Source organism: Anopheles gambiae, chromosome 2 (assembly GCF_943734735.2).
Source record: "Anopheles gambiae chromosome 2, idAnoGambNW_F1_1, whole genome shotgun sequence".
NCBI lineage: Eukaryota > Metazoa > Arthropoda > Insecta > Diptera > Culicidae > Anopheles > Anopheles gambiae.
Window position 1 is genome coordinate 2265925 of NC_064601.1, and position 22661 is coordinate 2288585.

Sequence of the window (22661 nt, forward strand, 5' to 3'; positions counted from 1 at the left end):
GAAAATAATCCCCCGGAGATAATGTCGATATTATCGATCATATCGATATGGACCGATGCAATTATCGCTCCTACCGCAGTGATGGTATCAAAGAAGACCTTTGAGACCAAACGATGTTTATTGCCATTTCCGATTGAATTAGCATGATTTTATTGTTGATAAATTGTGTTGATCGATGTATGAGCGTGTGATTATCGCTTGTTGACACTATCGAGCAGAGCATCACCTTTGCGTCGTCGAAGCAAGAAAAATGATGTAAGAAATCGGTTAAAGTAGGCTGCGCCTCAAGCAGGATGAGTGGCCGAACGTTGGCGCTATCTCTAGGGCCCCGCATGGAATCGATACGTTGCAACCAGATCCACCTATATATGGGACGATGGGACGAGAAGCAGAGGACGTGATAGAGGTTGAGGTGAGAAAAGCATGTGCTCGTGCGTGCAAGGCACCCGCCGCCCGTTCCTCCGCGCGAATCGTAAATCAGTCCGGTAACAATGGGAGCCACTTTTCGCGGTCGCCATTGATGGGTGGTAGGCTGTGTGAAGGGTTTTGACGATCGCCACCGTTCAGTATCGTTCATCCGGTGGTCAGGGTAACATCTCCGTTCACGAGTTGTGTAGCGATTGGTGGTCGTAGCCCGTGTCTAGCAGCCTTTGTTGTTTGAGAAATGGTCGGAAGTGTTGCCTGGCGTATGGCGTGAAGCGAATAAGCAATCAGTGGCTTTGGAGTGAGTGCATTAGCAGATGATTCTTTAGTGAAGGTTTCAGTGCAGGTGAAAGATGAACTACGACAGTGATCAACAACAGCAGCAACAGCAGCAGCAGCAGTCGCTGTCGCTGGCACCGGATGGAACGGGAAGATGGGACCGTTCGATGCTGAAGCTCGGACCCTTTGACCCACCACATTCGCCGGGAGGATACGGAGAGCAGTTCGGATACTCGTCGCCCATCACTCCAGTGACCCCAAACACACCGCTGGTGTGCTATCCCATGAAGTGAGTGCTTTGCGCAGGAAGAGGTCACGTGGTGTATATGATTATAACTTCCGTTTTATGGCGCTATGAACTTCTCAATGGTCTAATTCTACCGGCAAACACATTGCTATCCAAGTTCGTGTCGAATTAGCAGCTCCTTAATGGACGGTCTTTCTGTGGGACTGTGCTCCAAAGAGTTGATGTTTGTTTGCCTGCCGTACTGTTCAACCGGTTAGGTGATAAGAAACGTGTCAATTTGCAGCTCGCGCAAACGTCTTGACCGGCGCAGTGTTTGATGACCGATGGGCAAACATTCCGGTTGGTTGCGGTCTACTCTTTAGACCACCAAGACGGCGGTTGATTAATCGTTTATCGGTCCCGTCTGGGATGACCATCGCCAACGGGGAGCCGTTATCTCCTTTGCCGGTAGAGTACCGCAACCAAGAGATAAGCATGCAACATCAGGTACTGATTGGAATGCTCTGTGTCGCCAAATCAATGCGAAATGTGGTTTTGCAGTGTCTTCTGGGGTGGCCTCAAGCACCGATTAGCTGGCAATTAGATGGATTAGCACGATATCGGAGAGCGTCGCTATGATGTAAAGAAATTCTAGACACGTATCAATCTGCTCGAACACATATCTTGAACGTTTTTGTTTAGCTTCTTGACACACCTCAATGTGTTCAATGTGTTTGTAAGCACTGTCTTGAGTGTTACAAAACTGGATAAACATTGACTCATCGGTGGTATCGGCTTGAAATGCAACGTTTTTTTTTTTGTTTTGTTGTAAAATGACGCTACCAGGTGTGATAGACGACCCTTAGTACCGAGTACCAGCGTCTTTTCGCAATCTTATCGAGCTCCTCACATTATCGATTACTCACCAAATTGTGATAACGATACGAGGTTTGTCAGCCGAACTCACCCGGAACAGTACGCAGGGCCAGTCGTTTGTTTGCTGCGTTTGAAAGAAGAAGCGCCGGAACGTCTAAGACACATCGGTTCCGGCATGGGGCCTGCTTCCGAAACCATACCGATCGATGCAAGGAGAGACTCTAGCACGTACATCTTCACATAGCGCAATCAAATAAACCCTCAAACACGTGTAACCATGTGAATGCTTCATTTCAGAAACCGCGTACTTCGCCCGGGAGTGAATCGAAAGTATCGCAAGCGCGCCATTTTGAAGAACGGAGACTGCAATGTGGTGCTATCGCGACCACCCCGGCAACATTTGCGCTTTTTGCAGGGTAAGATCCAGAGTTGAATCGTTTCATAGTAGGCGAGAAGTAATACGGGTGTTGATCTTTTGCAGACATCTTCACAACGCTGGTCGATGCGCAATGGCGTTGGACGTTGCTGGTGTTTGCGTTCAGCTTTGTCGGGTCGTGGCTGTTCTTCGCCGTCATCTGGTGGCTGATTTCGTACACGCACGGTGACCTTGAGGAGTTACATCTGCCCGATAACCAGTGTAAGTAGCGGCTGCGATTGGCGGACGGCAGCAATATGGTCCGTTATCGAACCGGCACGTGCTTTATCGGTGTGTGTTTTCTCCCTTTCGTAGCTGAAATCGGATGGATCCCGTGCGTGTACAACATCTACTCGTTCACGTCGGCGTTCCTGTTTTCGATCGAAACGCAGCACACGATCGGGTACGGTGTGCGCACCACGACGGAGGAGTGTCCGGAAGCCATCTTCGTAATGTGCTTCCAATCGATCTACGGTCTCATGATACAGGCGTTCATGGTTGGCATAGTGTTCGCGAAGATGACGCGTCCGAAGCAGCGCAGCCAGACGTTGCTGTTTTCGAAAAATGCCGTCGTCTGCCAGCGCGATGGTGAGCTGTGCCTGATGTTCCGCGTGGGGGATATGCGCAAGAGTCACATTATCGGTGCGTCCGTGCGAGCGCAGCTGATAAGAACGAAGACGACGCGCGAGGGAGAAACGATGGCCCAGTATCAGCACGAGCTGGACGTGGGCTCGGACGGCAGCTCGTCGGAGCTGTTCTTCATCTGGCCCCAGATTGTGGTGCATCGGATCGATAAGAACTCGGCACTGTACAACATGTCGGCGTCGGATATGCTGCGCGAGCGGTTCGAGGTCGTCGTCATTCTGGAGGGTACAGTGGAGTCGACGGGCCAATCGACACAGGCACGGTCGAGCTACGTCAACACGGAGATCCTGTGGGGTCACCGGTTCGAGCCGGTGGTGTGCTACAACAGAGAACAGCAGGGATATGAAATCAACTACAGCAAGTTTGACTCAACGCTGCAGGTCGACACACCACTCTGTTCGGCCCGAGAGTTGGCAGAGTTTTATCGAGCGCAGGACGACTATCGCCCACCGACCGGTAAGGATAGCGCGATCACCGATTGCGTTTCGCTGTAAGCTGTACATATCTGCTCACGAACAGCGGGAACACAGGCGCATTGTTGTGGAGAAGACCAACACATACACACACCTACACCCACTCACCAATTACTCTCATCGCCATAGTATCGTAGTATCCTCTCGTAGGATTTTATGTCCGTGTTTCCGTCCCCACATCTATCACATCCGTCCAATGTACATACGAAGCAGCCCGGCCATTCCATTCCAGCAGATGAAGCGTCGAAGTTGAACACACTCAGCAACAGAAGGCAACCGTACGATCATCCCCGTAGCACCGAAGCGCGACCTAATGCGTTCACTTTTCCGTGCAGATGTTGGCGATAATATGTCCACGAAGACGCAGCTCGAGCGCCGTTGGAAGGATCACTACAGCACGATAGTGAACACGCTCAGCCAGTACCATCTCGCGGATGAAGCGGGCGTCGGCGGTGGCACAGATCATCTCTATCCCACGCGCTACCTCACGATACAGGGCGTTCCGCGGCGAAGGAAATCGTACGTCGCGCTGCAGAACAATCTGTGGAACTTGTTCGACCGTCCCCCGAATCCACGGCTAAAGATAACGTCCAAGGAAGACGGTGCCGGCAGTCCACGGCGAGTGTCGGACGATGATCCGATCGTGAACAGTGTGACGGTGCAGAATATCAACGAACGGTTCACAGCTGGTGGAGGTGGAGCATAAGTGCTGGAGGTGTTTGTGCGTTACAAAGATCTGGTTTTAGGTTCGATGTGGCTCTTTGCCGTCTGGAGTGTGGCGGGTTTGCAGTGTACTTACGTTTAAGTGTGTAGTAGTAGCCGGTTGAACCAGTTAGCTTTAGTGTACGAATTCCAGCTTGCAAATGGGAGATGAAATAAAATTACTCTTTTATTTATCACTGCAAGAGACCCTCACATTTGATCACACAATTCAGATGCACTGCGACCGAACCGGCGAGGAAAGTAAAGATAAATATTTAGTCCACTCGATGTGTTCTGTGTGCTTATCAGTGGAGCGACGGTGATTGATAAGTTGCTGGAAGAGCTAGATGAGGGGCTCGCATTCGGGCGTGATCATCACATCGCGCCGCGTTATCGTCCACCTTGAGAAGATGATGCTTCCCCAAACAACGCTAATCCAATGCACGTGGTTCTCTGACGGTAGAGTAGAGCTTCTTCGGTAAGATTTAGAGTGCGCTGGAGGCTAGTTGGGTTTGTATTCTGTTAGAAAGCAGTCGTGAATTATGCGTGATCTTGGCAAGCTGCAACTGCCGGAAGATGTCGAGTCAGGTGTATTGCTTACGCTGGAGGATCGTTCTCCAAGACCGTTAAATGATAAGTACAGTCCGTCTATCTTAACGCCGGATTCGAGCAGTTCGCCCAGATCTCCGTTTCGGTTCGACTCGATGCGCTCTTCGGGAAGAAGGTTAGTATGCTCGCTCTAGAGCGGGATGGGGTGTTTTATTGGATTTTGATTTCATTTTGCAGACCACCACACTACCGACCTGGGTACAAGAAACCCCGCAAGCGAGCAGTCTTTAAAAACGGATACTGCAACGTGAGTGCTACGAAGGTCCCGCACCAACGATTACGCTTTCTACAAGGTAAGACAATGTAGCACGAGAGTTTGAACTTGATTTGAGTCTATTTGATGATTCCTTGCAGATATTTTCACCACACTGGTCGATGCACAGTGGCGTTGGACTTTGTTGGTGTTTGCGCTCGGGTTCGTCAGCTCGTGGGTCCTGTTCGGCGGGCTGTACTGGTTGATCTCGTACACGCACGGCGATCTGGATGAGAATCACTTGCCACCGTTGCAAGGTAAGCTCAAAGTCTGTTCTGCCCCTCAAAATCATTCTAACGATGTGTCCTCAACTGACAGGCGACAACAACTGGACGCCATGCATTTCGAACATCTACTCGTTCACGTCGTGCTTTCTGTTTTCGCTCGAAACGCAGCACACGATCGGGTACGGATCGCGCGCCATGGAGGAAGAGTGTCCGGAGGCGGTGTTCGTGATGACGCTCCAGTCCGTGCACGGTGTGATGGTGCAAGCCTTCCTGGCGGGCATCGTCTTTGCCAAGATGACGCGCTCGAAGGGACGCGCTCAGACGCTTCTCTTCTCAAAGCAGGCCGTCATTTCGCAGCGGGACGGTGAGCTGTGCCTGATGTTTCGCATCGGTGACATGCGCAAGAGCCACATCATCGGAGCGAACGTGCGGGCCCAGCTGATACGGGCGAAGGTGACGGGCGAGCGGGAAGTGATGCCCCAGTACCGGACCGAGCTGGAGCTGACGTCGGACGACTGCTCGTCGGATGTGTTTTTCCTCTGGCCGCAGATCGTGGTACACCGGATCGACGAGAAGTCACCGCTGTATGGCTATTCTGCCGAGGCTGTGCTGCTCGAGCGGTTCGAGATAGTGGTCGTGCTCGAGGGTACGGTGGAGTCGACGGGACAAACGACGCAGGCAAGGACGAGCTACGTCAACACGGAAATCCTGTGGGGCCATCGGTTCGAGCAGGTGCTGGTGTACAATGCGGACATTGAGAGTTATGAAATTGATTTTTCCAAGTTCAACGAGACGGTTGCGCTAGAGACGCCGCGCTGTTCGGCCAAGCAGCTGAAGGAGTGCTTCAAACTTCCACTTAGAGGTGAGATTAGCGGGAGAGCGTGAAGGAGGAAAAGGAATTATGAGCCAATGATTCATCTTGCAGGTCGGTCCTGTGATCCTTTGGTAGGACCCGAGCTGCGACTGTCCCATGTGGCGCTGGAGAGCGAACGAATCAATCCCCAGTTTCTGTTTCCCGTGTTTGACCGACGGCGATCGCGCTCATCAACCGAGCTGTGACCACTTTGTCCGGGAGCGCCCGCGAACGTACCTTCGGGTCAAATCGATCCGCCGCCGGCGTGATTAAATATCATTTGTATGATTGTACGAGACAATAAACGTGTTTTCAACAGTGTAATTCTGCCCAAATGCACCGCTACAATGTCGATCGAGTCCTGAAGTGCACAAGTGAAAATGACTCCGCAAGAAGACGGTGAAGAAGAAGACGGGCAGTCGCTTTTATTTAGAAAAAAAGGGGAGTGGGAACCTCAGTGGGCAATTATACGGAGGTCAAAGAGTGCATAATTAAGCGGAAGCGAAGATCGGGAAGATCCTTGCCGGCGGGACGGCAGCGTGCACGAAGCGCGGACCCAGGACCTGCCCATTAGCAGCCCGCGAGCGGTGGCCCCCCGACGGCGTGGCATGTCATTTCTTCCGGCGCAAACAAATCGTGACAATGTAGCGGGAGGGGGGAGGTTTGGACTGATGCAGGCCTGGCTACACGGCCAGAAACGTCGAAACGCGAGACGAATACAATTGGAGTGCCCGCGATGCTTAATGATCGCTTGCAAACGATCAGAGCACAGAGATCGGTAGCGGTAGCCAATTCCAATCGAATGCGAATCTCTGTAATCATCTGCACCATCAATTATAGATAACTACATAAATACAATACATATCCATATAAACGCACACACACACAGACAGACAGAAGCGCGTGCAGAGCGGGCACGAACATGGGGTTCGCACAGAATCCGTGCTGCCTCAATCGAATGGGCGCAGAATGCAGACCGCTGCGGGGGATGCGAGATGGAAATTTGCATTTGTAGAACCAATTGCGAAATTGAGTGATAATGCGTGTCCGTTAAGAGTTTGCCCGCCTCAAGGACTTTCGGTTCGGTTGTAAACGACAGGTGTGTGTGTGAGAGAGATAAAAAAAGAAAAGGAGAGAGAGAGAGTGGAAGACAATGAATTGAAAATAAACAAATACGTTCGGTTCGGAATCGTTTCAATGTTCGTGGCAATAAATAATAATGAAAACATTTACGTATAGGTTCGTCGCCTGCCGTAGTCGCTTTTCGCTCCGTCGGTACTCCTATCTCCTGTGCGCTTCTACCTCCTGTACACATCGACCAGCACACCTCGGGTAGGGGGAGGGGATGGGTGTGGTGATTGACTTAAGCTATCTTTTTACATCGCATCTACATTCCTTAACAATTGCCTAGAGGCCCTGTCCTAAGACGTTTACATATCAACAATTCCCTATCAACTTCCCCGAAGCTAGTAGCAACCCCGGATCTGGATCCTGATGAAGATGCTGCTCCAACAGCTGATGCTGTTGCAGTTGCGGTTGTTGCGGCTGATGGATCGGTTGCTGCTGTTGCTGCTGCTGCTGTGGTTCTTGTTTCACCTTGAGCGGTTTTGGTCGCTTGGTCAGGTTCTTCTGATGCAGGTGCGTCTGGTAGTGCTTCTCGAGGTGCGCCTTCTGCCGGAAGCTTTTGCCGCAGAGATAGCACGAGAACGGCTTTTCGCCCGTGTGCACCCGCACGTGCACATTGACCGAGTATTTGTCCTTGAACGCTTTCGAGCAGATCGAGCAGTAGTGCAGCGAGCGTCCACGCTTCTGTCCTCCACCTCCACCACCGCTGCCGCCGCCGCCACCGCCACCACCACCACCACCACCACCAGTTGCCGTTGAGTCACTGCTCGAGCTGCTGCTGCTGGAGCTCGAGCTCGAGCTACTGCTCTGGTTCGATGGCAGCGGGTTCAGTTCGGCGAGGGGACAGCTGCCGCCGCTGCTGTTGTTGTTGTTCGTGTCCAGCTTGCCGTCGCCGGTAGGCGTTGGCGGTGTCATCGCGTTGGACGACTCGGCAAGCGATGGCAACAGGGCGGGATGATGATGTGTCGCGGAGGAACTATCGGTTACGGAGAACGCATCGTACAGGTAGGACGATGGCTCGTTGTACAGGCTGTGGCCGGACGTTTGGAGCGCCATTTCGGCCGTACCGGTCACTATGGAGTTGCGATCGCCGAAGCTGGAAAGTTGAATCTCGTTCAGCAGCCCTTCCACCGTGCTGTGCAGGCTGATGGCCGTGGCGGGCTGATGGGCCAGATGGCCACCGAGCGATGGTGCTGAGGAGGAGGAGGACGACGAGGAACCCATCAGTGGCACACTGGTCTGCTGCTGCGACGGTTGCTGCTGTTGATGGTGCGGTTGTACTGCAGGCTTGGCGGCGTAATAGTCGGCCAGATCGTAGTTGGTGCTGTCAAAGTGGAAGCAATCGACGGTCGGTTCGTACGATGCGTTCGGCTCGGCGATGTCCGGCGCGAGTGGGACCGGCGATTCGAGTGCGTTCGAGTCCGACCAGACGATGCCGTGCTCGGGCGATTCGTGCAGCACGGTGAGCGTGTAAATCTGCCCGTCCGCGCCTGCTCCATCTTGCGGCGGATCGCCCGGTGTCGTCGGCGTTGGGCAGGCGTTGGGCTGGCCGTCGTACGGTGGCCAATAATGGCTCATCCCACCGACGGACGTGTGTAGCCGCTGGTTCATATCCGAGCGCGACGGACCCCAGATCTGCAAACGAGAGAGCGAGAAGAGTGCGGCCGATTAGAGATCTACCGAGAAGTACCGGTACAGATACATTAAGACTGTCCCACACCATAACTTCACGCTGCCGTTTGCACCATAAACGGCCATCACTGGCCAGAAGTGTCGATAAATCATGGCTGCTTTATGGCTCTGTGCCCTGGGAAGACCGCAGCTCCTTCGGTGGCAATCTAGCGTTCGGCCCACGCGCAACTCCCATATGCCAGCCGCAGTTAGTGTGCGACTGGCACGCAACGAGCTGCAGGAAGCTTGCTACTGCCCCAAGGTGTGAAGTCGGGTGTAGGAATCTAATTTTTAAGTATCTTGTACAATCTTGCTCCACCGGCAACCTACCTGATCGAATCCTTGCAGGGGTTGTTTGTTCTGCACGGGGGTTGGTTGGGTGGCGTACAGGAGCGTCCCAGTGCGGGGACAGCTTGCTGCACCAGCGAGCCCGTTCAGTGGCTCACCGGGCAGCTCACCGGTGTGTGGAAGAGCTTTCGCGTCAAGTCGCAGCCGCTCGTCCAACGTCGGATGATGGTGATGGGAGTGGTGGAGGTGGTGGTGATGGTGGTGGTGGTTGTGGTGATGGTTGCCATTGCCGGTCGTCTCCAGTGGGTCGATCAGTTCTTGCTTGATGGCATTTTCATCGTTGCCCATCAGGCCGAGGCTGGACCTCAATTTGGGATCCGTTAGCATGGTGTGGCTGCGGGTCCGGGTGCTGAACGATGGAAAAAAGGGAAACAAACAGACACAACGGGAGAAGATTAGTATGGGAAGACACTTGGGGCACTGGGGGCGGGGAGGGGAGTTTAACGGCACTCAAGCACATCAAAACGACCATGTGTCTCTGGCGTCCGTCGAGAGATGTCGTTAGTTGGCGTAATAAATGTTTTATACGACGATAATTTACACATCATTTGTTAGATGTCATCTAGCCGTCCACTTGATGGTGTTTATGATTGTTTATTAGTATTTACATTTTTTTTTTTTTGTGAGTGTCGCTAGCAGCTTTCTTCGAGTGACCCCACCGCTCTGCACTCTTGCACACGAGGAAGATGACCATTTCGTTGTCCCCATGCTGCGAGGAGCAATTATTGATCGTAAAACAATGATTACTTTCATTGAAGCTAACCGCCCGATTGACTCGGTCGTCTTCGGTCTTCGCAAAGGTCTCCGGTAGAGTGGGTTACGCAGCGAAGAGCGACACAAGTAATTACGGTAGCATAAGGTAGCCGGGCCCTGCGGTTGTAAATGTCTTCTCTAACGTGACATTCAAATGGCGGGGAATTATCATCGACGGGTCGGGTCGGGTTGGGTTGGGTGTGTGTTTAAAAGTTTGAAGTTGACATCTTGATGTTGATGGCATTCGCAAGAAGAAACAATAAAACATCCGTGCTCCATTTGTACGTTCAATCACAAAACATGTGTAAATGTGAAAATGGAGAAAGCAACAAGAATGAGAGTTGGGACGGGGGAGCTTTACACAAAACAGGAATGCTTGTACACTCAACAAGCACCGTTGCTCTGTAGCTCTAATTAAATTATATTAAATTAATCCACCACCACATGCTGCTCTACCTACTTAAGCTTAAGACACTCGAGCAATTCAATCGAAATGAACACAAGTACAAACTCCAGCATGTGCTGGATCAACAACCTCCCTGTCTTCCGGTTACGTTCGTCGCTTATCGTCCATGCTCTCCTTCCCCTGAAAAAGCGCTGCAATCGGTGCAAATATGTTGCCCAACCGCGTTGAAAGCACACCCCTCCTCGAATGGGTTAGTTGAACTTTTGCTGATTGCCCACATCGATCGATCGGACCCATCCCAATGGACCTCCACCATCACCACCACCACCCGCAGCAGGTCATTGTTGGGTTCCGCAAAGCTCGCCTCGCTTGTGCCATCAACACGGCCACTGATCTTGTCACTTCGTTAAGCTTTGAATGACATCCCCATTTCGATTGGGGGTTCAACGGGAGAGATTGTTGTGTTCTTGCTTGCTGCCTGCCAGCTGCGCTTTATACGCGAATCCCTGCGCGAATAGTTCGCGCACGGGAGTGTTGGCGAGTGAGCGAGCTTAATGAATTTGACGATCGCACATTGATGACTCGATTGGGATCGGGCCCGACGAAGAGGTTGCATCTGTGGACGCCCGAAATGCAGTCGTGTGCAATCTTTGCTGTCTCTCCCTTCCCTCTCCCCCCCCCCCCCCGGCTCTTGCAGGGGAAGATGCAGAGATTAATTTTGACGGGCGAGAATAAAAAGGTAATGTTTACTGGTCATTACTGTCAAACGGGGCTCGGCTTAAAATTCGGGGCGTCGGGCGACTGATTTCGTGCGGTTGTGTGTGCGTGCGTGCGTGCGTGTGTGTTTGTTGGAAAATGAACGCATCAGTGCAGACCGATGAAATGTACATTTTTCGGTTGGTTTTTTTTTTGGCTCGCATCAGACAATTTTTGCGGCAAGTGGGAGGTGTGTTGCGCCGTTTGCCAAGAAGCGTAAAGTGTGTGCCGCCCGAGCCTGAGTGCATTGCACGATAAGGGCAAGAGTGCAGCGATGATAAACACACACACTGCGCCGCCACAAAGCTTGCCCAACAGAAACAGAAATAAGGATTTGGGGCTGCTGAGCGCGGGCAGGGCAGAAATTAACGCGCCTGGATACGGGAGATTATCCACGCAAATCTCGCTTTAATGAAACTAAGGCCGCCCCGGACGCAAAACAATCAAACCCATTTGCGCCCCAAAAGGGAAGGGAATGTGGGGCGGAGTTGATGTTTCGTTGATTTTGGGCACACAGTTAATTTAGTGCAGCGCGCAATTCTGGAAAGCCTCACCGGTGCGCGACAATTGCTTTAATGTTTATGTAAAACTGAAGCGCGTCTTCACAGCTGTTGCTTTTTGGTGCAGCCGAGCCAATCATCTTGAGGGACACGAAACGGCGACGAAAATAAAAAAAAACGGCCCAGCAAGTGCACAATAAAACGATGCTCCGAGAAAGCTTTCTCATCGTTGGGGAGGCTTGTCCGGGGGGAGCCGTTGTCATCGTCACATCGTGCGCCCGACAGCTTTTGATGGTGACTTTTGCGCAGTTTGCGATTGCTTGCTCACTCTCACGACAATTATATGAAAATTTTCTTTCCATCTACATAATTGTGTCCGGGATTTTATTTCACCTTATCCCTAGCGAGGTGACAGCAGGGCGGCGTCGGTGTGTGTGTGTGTGTGCTGGCTCGTTTCGTTGCAAAATTTCTGGCAGTCTTTATCGGAGGGAAGCTATCTTGCTTTTTTCGCCTCTTTAAGTGGAGGGAAGATGCTAATCGGTTCGGAAAATTAGGCTTATGATTAAGTGGCAGGTGGCGGGGTGCGAGAGACTGTAAATTAACTCTCCATTTTGGCATCGTGTTTTACATTTTCGTGCGCGTTGAGTGGTATCGGATTTGGCGCGAAATAATGGAACCGTACATTTTGGGCAAAGTGACACAAATTGAGAGCTTTTTACAAATGGAATCTGCATCTTTGGCCGCCGAGTGTCGAGAATATGTTTACTACCAACGATCAAAATTGGGATGATTCAATTAAATAAAGAATGACCCACCATTAGCCGGCGACAGCGGGAAGTGTGTCATGAGAAATTGGCAAATGTGTAATGTGTTTTTGGAATTTTAAACAAATTAATTGGAAAAATCACTTTCATCAATGGGATATACCTGGCCTTTTAAGCTGTTTTGTTGCAAAGTGAGTCAGTTGCAATCAAATAATTTAGATTGTGGTTTCGATAGCTTCATTTTTTGCTGGTGTTTTGTTGAGCTTTTTGGTGAAACAGAGCAAACGCAAACGCAAAAAAACAAAACACCCTTTCGAAGGCGTTAACGGGCGTTAGTTTCAACGTAATGTATGAATATTAATTAACTACCCTCCCCGTGTGTACCACCCCGCGTGTAGTAGTGTAAGCATACATTCATCGGGGCTGGTGGAAAAGCCTTTTCCTAGCCTGCGGCATAATCATAATGGCTAGATGGCGTCGAATTAGTGGAGTGAAACAGCTCCCCTCCGGGGCGGGCAAAACCACCAGCTAGGCATGGACCCCTGTCATCATCCTTCGAGCGGAATGGAATGCATCGAATTACCGAAAAACGGCACTGTTTTGAAGGTCCATTTGTGTTGATGCATGCAGCCCGGTGCACACCAATAGAGAACGGCCATTTATACGCATTTAATCACATGTTTGTTATCGAACATTTAGGCAGTGTGTGTGGGCATTATTAGTGTGCTTAACGGGAAATAAAAACAGCGATGTTTTAAGGCGGAGAGAAGCAAGTGTAAACTATTGGAATAATCATTTAGGAAAAGAAAAGGAATAGAATTACAACGAACTGCCGAATGCAATATTCCAATTCGGTTAAATGCGTGTGCGTGTCCCTCGGTAAGTGGGTTAAACATTTTCCCAATTTCTCCAGTTCCATCCCTCTATCGTCGCACCATTATTTGAACGAGGTCAAAAGTCATCTTTCGAGTACGAAACTGGACAGACGACAAATGCGAAGCGCAAGAGAAGATGTTTGGGACTGTTTTCCGATAGGACCGCCGCGAGAGGCCGATCGGGTGAAACGCGGGCGTGTGTGTGTGTGTGTCGCGGATAAAGCGGATTTTCTTGTCAAGCCGCATTTTCTTTGCCGCATACACGCTCGCAACCGGGGTGGCAACCGGTTAGTGAAGAGCGTGTGCGCAAAGCGCGTTCTATTATATTTTCGCTTTCATCGTTGGCAGCTCGCGATCGGGTCAATGGGGGGGGGGGGGGGGTGGAAGGGGGAAGCAAGAGGGGGTAAAGGGTGCAATGAATGATGCAAACTATGCGCCATGTGTCTAACGGGATCGGGCAATGCTGCTGCTGTGTGTGTTTGGCACTGTGCGAATGATCGTGTTGTTGTTTGCTTCGCGATCGTCACACAGTCTCCCTCTGTTTTCTTCTCGCTTCTTCTCTAGGCGCTTTCCTTTACCGCGCGTCCGCACGAGTGATCCTCTTTCTCGAAGGCATGTATGTGGGGTAGTTTCCGTTTGCTGCGGGTAGTTGGTTGGTTTCATTACGGGCGACTTTGACCCAGCCTTTGAGCCAACGGTGGCTTTCACTATTTGTCGCGTCGGAAGCAAGCGGAGAGGGACGATGCTTTTTTGGGGGTGACAATTTGGACGCTGGCACTGAAACCTCCACAATCACACACACTCACACACACACGCACAGAAGGTGCAATAAAACAGCCCCACAAGGACATCCGCGTGTGCGTGCCGATACCGGAGGCGTTGTGTGTTTCCTTCCTCCTTCGCCGGTTACTAATAATTACACACACCGCCACCCCGGACCCCGACCGGATGAAAGCACTAAAAGCAAACCAACCGACCGAGCTGACTATAATAGTCTCTCAAGTGGGGGGAGGTGGTGGTGTACGAAAAACATGCGAAAAAACACCCTAGAAGTAGAAGAAATCGCGACGCAACAGCAAATAAAACAGAGTTTAAAATTTTAAACTTGCAATCAAATGGATCGAAACGAAACGAAAACATCCACCTTTGGGGTGGCAGCTTTAGAGTGTTGATGTTGCTGTATTCGCTGTTGTTTGGGGGGACGCCTTCAATAAAGTCAACCTTGACGCACCCTGGTGTGGTTTTTTTTTGTTGTTGGCGGCGGCGTAAAGGAGTGCGTGTTAAGAGGAGGTGAGGCTTAACCCCACCCTCGACCGCGGCCCAAAACCTAACCCACGTCCGGTCAAGGTTTTTCTGGTTCAAATGCCAATCCGTGGCGATCTCCGTTCTGTCTGTTTACGGCTACGGGTTTAACACGCGTGTCGCGCTGTTGTCGCATGAAGCTTAATCTCGGTTGGAGTCGTTTTTTTTTTGTGGCCGTTGTGTGGTTGTTGCAGCTTGCAAATTCCTCCTCCTATTAGGGTCCTCCCGGCTTGGGGTGGTGGTGGTGGTGGTGGTGGTGTGGACCCCGTTGTTTTTGTCTCTGCGCTATGCGCTTTTTTTGTGCACCCCAACTTGAGGTTAGAGGGGACTCTCGAAATGAGATGGTGTTTCGTATCGTGTGGTTTAGGAATAGTGCGTTTTTTTGTTGGTTGGTAGGTTTATGTGCGAACTCCAAGCCCACCTCCCCGACTCCACCACCCGAAACCCGGGCATTCTGGTCCGTCATGTCGACAAGGGACACTAGGGAGGCTGCTCGTGTTTCATGTCTTGTTTTGCTTTGCTCCCATTCCGGGACGATCGTTGCCTCGTTTTTTGTTTGACGGCTCCACTGCCGGACCTCACCTGTACATGGGCCAAGGAACGGTCGTTGTTTTTTTTTTGTACGCTTTCGTCGAGAATCTTAATTAGTTTCAAATAATCTGCGCGTGTGACCTGAAATGGGTGCGTGTGTGCGTGCCTGTTGCCATAGCAGGGCGTCATTTTGGCGACGCACTTTGGCGTTGCCATTTGCTCGAAGAGTACGTGAGAGTTGCCTTCCTCTGTTGGACGGGAAATGTGCAACGTGCGCAAGGGAAAGAAGAGCGGATGGGTGGAGTGCCTTTTCCAGCCCAAGCTTCCGACCGAGTTTTTTGAAGCCACATGCACACATCCATTTGGGGGAGAGACACCGGTCGGCCAGCGTGACAAGGTAAATTTCATCTTCACCGTTGATCGTTCCTCACGCTGGCTGGTGTGGTTGTGGCTGTCTCGTTTACGCCACCCTCCCGCCTTCTCGATGGCCACTTTGCTGCTGTCCTCTGTTCACCCTGGCATGGTGGGAGGAGGAGGAGGAGGGAGGCCGTTTTTATGTTAGGGTGCTTTCGATGATCTAAAACCATGAAAATGGAAATGAGGATTGGAATGAGGCACACTCGAGCGTCTGTGCACGAGTTTAATTGCATGCCAACTGCGGTGCTTGTTGCTGCCGGTGCTTGTACTTGGCTGCTGCTGCTGCTATCTGACTACCAACCTCCTCCTCCACCACCACCACCTATGTGGGTGGGTGGAAGGGACTGCTCCCAAGAACGGGAGAGGAGAAGGAGATGTGAAACGAGCAATGGCATGCAGGCCAACGATACTCCAGCTGAAGGGTTGTCTCACGAATGGAAGCAGCCAGCGAAGGAAATAGATCAAGTCCGCGTGATAAGCTTTGGAGCTAAGGTGAAGAGTGTCTGTGTGTGTTAGTGTGTGTGTGCTGATGAGGAGGAAGTGAGAAGTGAGAAACAAAAGAGTGCGGGAAGTCCGAATGCCTCAATGGAACGGGATGGCCGAACGATAGTGCCGAGCCTCTAGGGTACTCATTTGGGTGAAATTAAGCGGTGTTGAGATCATAAACAGCACCACTTCCCTGTAAAGGGCCCCTGCCAAAGGGAAGGGAAGCGCGCAGGGGGACGAATGAACATTGATCGAAGAACACGACCACACTCGGGTGTCGCCGGGAACGAGGGCGAGCGGGCTACTACGCGAGCGCTCGAGGGGAAGATGAAGAATTCGTGGCTTAAATTTCACGTTCAAAAGGCTGCGCTGGCAGGCAGGCAGCGAGTATCGCTCCGTCATCGATCTATGTCGCTCAAAATGCCGAAGATAATAGGCTGAATGTATGACGAGCGCGCACTGCTTCAGAAAAGGCACTCTGGAGAAGGCAACAGCGAGGCAGGGAAGGCCGCTTTGTAAGGGAAAATGTGGAGAAGGAGAACAGCTCAGAGAAATGCATGCGGACGGCAGGGAGGAAGGGATTGAATTTAGATGCCGCTTTTCATAGTTTTCATCCTTCATCATCGTCGACGAGTGTGCCGCATGCTCCGTCCTCCCATGTGGTGGGGGGAGGATTTCTTGGGCGTTTTTTGTTGTTTTGTTCTCTAAGTTCCACCTACATTTTCCGGATGAGTTTTTGTTGCTGCTGTTGTCGTTAAAACGTGTACACGTTTGTGTTGAAAAGGAACAGTTCCATCAACAAAAAGGGGACGTTAGAAAGAAAGAGAAGGGAAATAGAGGGGGGTGGGCAGGGTGGGGAAGCAAAACAATTCCACCAAATGCACGATCTAGCGTCATAATGCAAAAACGCTTCGTCGGTCGGATCGTCGTTTGGTAGAAGAAGTCTTTCAGTCGCAATGTAATCATGGGCACAAAATCAACACGAATACTTAGTCGGAAAGAGAGAGAGAGAGAGAGAGAGAGAGAGAGAGAGAGAGAGAGAGAGAGAGAGAGAGAGAGCGCGCATGGGAGCGGGTGCGGATAAAGGGAACGTGAACGCATCGCAAACACTTACATTCTTCCGCTGGTGGAGCCGCAAAATTGGTTGAAAAGAGGCGAAAAACCCACTCGAGGTGGCTGGAAGGAAACTAGGTCAGCCGGTGTCGGGTAACCCGGGAAGTGGAAAATTTTATTACAAAATAAAGAAACGCTTTATTGGCGGTGGTAGTGTAGCGGTGGTGGTGTTGTGTACGACGCACCAATCGCTATCAACTCCGTGCCCCGTGTCTGTGGGAAAGAATTAGCTCGACGACGGTGGCTTACGGGTGCTGCGCGATGTTCAATGTCCAATAATAAAAACCGGCCCAAGCTCATTCCCGATAGTGGGTCGGGCTCGGGAAGGGAATTATGGTCTGTTTTAACCGTCCAGCGTCCGGAAAAAGCTTCCCTTTATCTAGTGCGCTTACACATTATCAGAAAATGGCTGCGAGTGCGAGAGCTGGCAAAAAGGCACACTCCCAGAAACTGGCGGGGAAACGGTTTCCAACGTTTGCAGAATGCCCGCAACCGGAACAGAGGGAGAGTCCAAAGTACCTCCGCCGAACCATCCTAATCCGGTGAATGGGTTATAAAGTTGTTGTTTATGGCCTTGAACCAAGCGCTGGCGAGATTAAGCTACCGGGCGGGAGTCGCATTGGATGTGCCGGACTGACCGACCGACCGACCAGACCGACGCGCGTGAACTCAAGGTCTTCCCCCAGTTCCGTTCGCGAAAGACGTCCGACAGACAGTGAAATTAATCGATAGGTGAGTACGCCTCTCGGTCGCTCGGCTTGGAAAAATAAGCTTGCACTGTAAGTGTACAAGTACGCGGATCCAACGCGACACGCTACTACCACACCACGAGCAACAAAACGCATCAAGATCATTGGAGAACTAGTTGAACTAGTTCCGCTTTTGCGTCTTCGTTTTGGCGTTCTTGCTGTGGCGTCCGTTCTGTCTCGCTGTGTGTGTGTGTGTGTGGAGTGGTCGATCTTTTAGCACGATCTTTCCGCGTGGCCTTGTGCTTAACGAAGAAATAGGTTAAGATTGACATCGTGCCCTCGTCCCCCTCCTGCTGTACCGTCCAGAACCTTTTGCGCTTCCCGTGGGCAAGTGAGTAGGGCAGGAAAAACACATCACAGCTCCTCCACTAAAGGTGGCCATTACCACGTACTTGGTTGTTCGCCTTGAAGGTTGTGTGTGTGCGTGTGTGTGCGCACGTAAATCCTTGACTTTTCAGCGACATTTTTGCCGATCGTACAGGATCGACAGGAAACAAAAGTATTGCGTGAGGATATACTTTTTGATTATTTTATAGAATTACTGAGCCAGAGTGGCAGAGGAGAATTAATTGCAGCTTAAGATCAACAAAAATTTACATTCATCCTTCGCTAGAGACTTGGACTGCTTTGGAACATACGTGGCGCGATTCTATGAGGTTCTTGTTAAAAATCTCGTACCCTCGGCTCTGTTGAATAGCTGACCCCAAAGCTCTCCAATTTTCAGCGTGTCATGTTTGAACGAACGCCCCAACGAACGTTTTATGGTTTCTTGTTGAAATTAAACATAATCTAAAATAAGTGACCGGCAAGTGACCAAGCTGTGGAGAAGGAGCAGAAATAAAGGGCTAGCGGACGTGTGATCTCGAAAGAAAAACAAAAAAAAAAGCCCAAGTCATACACTGCTCACTCGGAGGGGGTCACAACACACGCATACGCCGACCGTGAGCGAGGTGGAATGGAAAGAAAGCTGAAAGAAAGTCACCCAGCAGCCACTTTGGATAACTATTGGCAAAGCCTAATCTTATTGGAACTCCTGTGCTTGTCCCCCCCACTCTCCGTCGCCCGTTTGCACCTGTGGTTCTGCACACACACACACACACACACACACATTTGGGCTTTTTGAAGGCGCGCTGGCGTACGGGGCGGACGGAACAATAATAACCACAATCATTGGAATAATAACATCCATTATTCGAAGTTGCTGACCGTCATCAGGCCGGGGATCGGCTGAGAGATTGGATTGGCTTGGTTGCAGATCCGCGACAAAACACTATCAGACCCCGGCCCAGGCGTCCCGATAATGACCGACTCCAGACTAGGTGTGTGTGTGTGTGTGCGACGAACATACCGCTAGAAAAGTCATTTAATTTGGCAATCGAATTTTCATAGCCATCACACGCCGTTGCTCGGAAGCGCATTAGAGGGCGATCGAACTGGACCAGTTAATTGGCCTGCTCGTCGAAGGATGCGAAGGAGGAGGTGGAGAAGGGAAGTGCCAAAGGGTCACGCTGTCATGCTGTGTCTGGAGCAGCGGCCCCCTCCTATCGGGAGCTCAATTTCTTTTAACTACGCCACGAAAGTCACGTCGCTTTCGGTGCCAGCTCCGGGGTCCGAAATGGGCTTTTGCGAAAGGTTAACGCGGAGGTTAATCGAAAATAAAGCTCCGAACGCGACTTTCTTTGTTTTGTCGCGCGCAAGATCGACACGCGGGCGATTGGGCGATCACATCGATTGACCTTAGGCGGCCAGCAGCATCCGCTTTGTCTCGAGGGAGCGTTTTATTCGCGAACCTTTTTTTTTGGGAGATTGTCATACAACTGGTATGGGTGCGATAGGAAGGATTGGTTGAGAGTAAAAATGGGCTAGATTTAACAAATTAGCTGTGAGTAATAAATGCAACTACCATCGCCCAATAAACTAACAAAGTTAAAGTGAAGCTCATATACTTACACGAAGCAGTCAAATGAAACCACGCGGTGAAATCGTTAAGAAAATTACGTCCTATTAACAATTGTCACTGCACATAAGCGCTCGTGATTAGCTTCTCTCAATTTCGCACTTATTTAACGCTAGGTGTGGAGGTTTCCAAAATATCACCAATTAATAATCACAATCGTCGACCTAACGAGCGTGTTTGTACCAAACCTCTCCCGCGAAAATAACAGCAACGCAAACGGTTGCGTTTGCCGTACTTCTCTTTCTCTCTGTGTGTGTGTTTATTTCACTTCACTTTCTTCCCCTGCTGGTGATTGGATGCGCCTTTGCACCTTGCAAACCGTGACTTTGTCAAACATTTTTAACCTTGCACCTCCCGTGTACGAATGCGGCGCAACCGAAGGGTGTAACGCGCGTGGCAGATTGGGCAAATCGTCACAAAATCAAACAACGGATAAATAAAGGCCACTCGACACGGGAACTAAAACCGCATCATCCAGTAGTGCTTAGATGCGCACATGAAGAAGTAGAAGAAGAAGAAGAAAAAATTGCAATCCACACACACACGCGGGCACACGAGCACACTTGCACACACTGTATCGCTCACACGCGTACACAAAATATTCGAGTGAAAGCACACACTGGCGCATTCGTCACGCCCCAGGATAATCAATTCATAGGCTGAGACGCTTCCGAGGGTTTCGCGTGGCCGCTGGCAGTTTGAGCGGGGTGGGAGGGGGTTTTGTCTATCGAGCGATCTATCATTCGCCTGTTGGCTGTTTCACTCTCGTGCTCCTTCGCTCGCGATGTGTTTTCTCATTTTCCTTTTGCGCTTGTCGTTTGATTCACGCTTTACTTTTTTTTTGCACGCTCCACCATGTCACTCTTTAGCGGGGCCAGCCTGCCAGCCAGCCAGCCTTTCTTCACGCCATACACGCCACGGCACACGGTATATTTTTTGTATCCGAATGCTCTTTTTTTTGTTCTCTGTGTGTCACTTCCGCTTTCCCTTATTCTGGTTTGGGAGGAATTTTCACTAGCACTAGGTGGTTGTCCTGATTATTGGCAGCGCTTTTGTTTTCTTGCTTTTCGGCAGATGACGATGCCGAGAGAGCGAGGGTGAAAGATCGGCCGGGCTTCCTTATTTGTACATTGACACTGCACAGCGCGCGGCACCGAATTAGCACCAGCATCTAACGAGATCGCTTTCGAATTAGCACGTCGGGCGAGTGGGATTTACTTTTGGCTTGTGTTTTTCTTTTTTTTTCTGTGCAAATCACGCGCATAGAACGACCACCACAAGCACCAAGCACACACACACACATACACAAACATACACACGATAGATCGGCTGATCGGGCACGCACCGTACGAACGAACACGGTACACACGAGGCAGCTGGGTACGACTAGGCAAAAGGAACCGCCGTCATGTCGACATGGGTACCGCTCTCTAGACCGACTGACCGAGTAATACAGTATTTCTTAGATCACAACCGAAGCCGTTGCTCGCGGAGGCCCCCATCGCCATCGTCGTCGTCGTCGTCGTCGTGGTCGTTGTCGTCGTCTTCGTTGTGGCCGCCTGATCGGGTTCGTTTTCTTCTAGCCTTTCCTTTCTTCTTCGGCGTGCATCGGCCCCGCACCGCCAGCCATCGACCGCCCTGCCCTGCCGGCCAGCCCGCAGCTCTCGCCACACTCGAATCTCGGATCTCGGTCGCGGTGGGGAACCGGCTCCGGCTTATAGGTGTTCGCCGTACTGGTCCACGGACTGATCTACTCTCCTGCACACGATCTTCGGTTGCTCACTGGCATCGAATCCGTTAAACGGACGGCTCAAAATCTCCGACCAGTCACTCGCGCCACTCACAAACTCCCGAACCTTTTGCTCTCTCTCTCGCTCGCTCTCTTTCCCTTTCTCGACCCACCCTCTCGTGAGTGCAACCGAACGGCAACGGGGCAGAGATTGGGGAGCTTTTTTCGAAGCGATCGCGCGAAACACGAAAGACTTGAACGGGCGCGTAAGCAGGGAACCCTAAAGTGCACCTAAAGCTCGCGGGTTGGGCTGATCGGCGAACTATTCTGGAGTGAGGCGGCGTGTAGAACCCGGCGTTACGAATCTAGCGGACGGTGGACGGGATGCGCACAGGGACACAGGTCGACACAGCAGGCACTCGAAACACCTACGGAACGCTGCACAAATGCTAATAGCACACTCGGGCCGGTACACACACGCCGTTTGAGCGAACCGAACCGGCCGGAGCTCTACTGACTGACTGACTGACTGACTGGCTCGCTTGGCGCGTCCGAGCGACTAACGGTTGTTGTTGTACGGCTGATCGTTTTGCTCTCCTCTATTCGCGTTCGCGCCCTATTCTTAGCGTGTAGATGATCGGGGCGACCTCTAAGCGCTGGGTCCTCGGCGTGCCGTGTGCGTTGGTGTGGCGGAGTAATTTGCGCTCCACTCTGTACGGGATGGATGAGTTTGTTTGAGTGTGTGTCTGTGTGTGTCGTGTTGCTTTTTTCTGCTTTGAAACGTTGACGTAAGGGTGAGCATATGTTTGGAATGGGTTGAGATTGAATGTTCCTTTTTGCTGTACGTCATCACGGAGACAGTAGAAAGGAAGCGAAGCTGTGCACGAAGAGCAAGAATGTAGAACGGCGGATGAAATCATTTAAAACATCGAGCAGAGAAAGAGATTTGTTTGCCTGCACCGATCGAAAGGGCAAGTCAAAATGTCAAAGAGCTGTTTGATGGTTGAAAAGCCTCCCCTGTCCGACGCCGGGTACTGTACCAGAAATTGTTTCGCCAGCTATCTCACTCCCCAGTCCGCATCGATTGATATGTATAATCAAAGGGCATCGCAAAGGAAGGATGATTTATTGCCCAACAATTTGCAATGCAGCGCAGGCCATTTCTGCGAGCGAAAATTCGACGGTGGTGTTCCGGGGA

General features: G+C 51.2%; 3 protein-coding genes across 4 annotated transcripts; 2 read left to right on the top strand and 1 right to left on the bottom strand.

Moving 5' to 3' along the window:
• The first annotated feature begins 243 nt into the window (after positions 1-243).
• LOC1281896 (G protein-activated inward rectifier potassium channel 3) lies at positions 244-4242 on the top strand. 2 transcript variants are annotated; one of them, XM_321867.6, is made up of 5 exons: positions 244-991; positions 2102-2220; positions 2286-2441; positions 2535-3320; positions 3673-4242. In XM_321867.6, exons 1-5 carry the CDS (start codon positions 777-779, stop codon positions 4041-4043), a joined length of 1647 nt encoding a protein of 548 aa, XP_321867.5. In that variant the 5' UTR covers positions 244-776; the 3' UTR covers positions 4044-4242. The 2 variants fall into 2 exon arrangements, with proteins under 2 accessions (XP_321867.5, XP_061507897.1); XM_061651913.1 differs by lacking the exon at positions 244-991 and adding an exon at positions 1673-2032.
• Positions 4243-4321: 79 nt separating this feature from the next.
• Positions 4322-6305, top strand: LOC3290452 (G protein-activated inward rectifier potassium channel 3). Its single transcript, XM_321865.4, has 5 exons — positions 4322-4763; positions 4826-4941; positions 5003-5158; positions 5220-5990; positions 6054-6305. The coding sequence occupies exons 1-5, from the start codon at positions 4582-4584 to the stop codon at positions 6185-6187; spliced, it is 1359 nt and encodes a 452-aa protein (XP_321865.3). The 5' UTR covers positions 4322-4581; the 3' UTR covers positions 6188-6305.
• An 853-nt stretch (positions 6306-7158) lies between these two features.
• Positions 7159-22004, bottom strand: LOC133392240 (protein glass-like). Its single transcript, XM_061651912.1, has 3 exons — positions 19728-22004; positions 9108-9474; positions 7159-8741 (listed from the first exon to the last, which is right to left on the bottom strand). The coding sequence occupies exons 2-3, from the start codon at positions 9450-9452 to the stop codon at positions 7419-7421; spliced, it is 1668 nt and encodes a 555-aa protein (XP_061507896.1). The 5' UTR covers positions 9453-9474; positions 19728-22004; the 3' UTR covers positions 7159-7418.
• Positions 22005-22661: the final 657 nt, after the last annotated feature.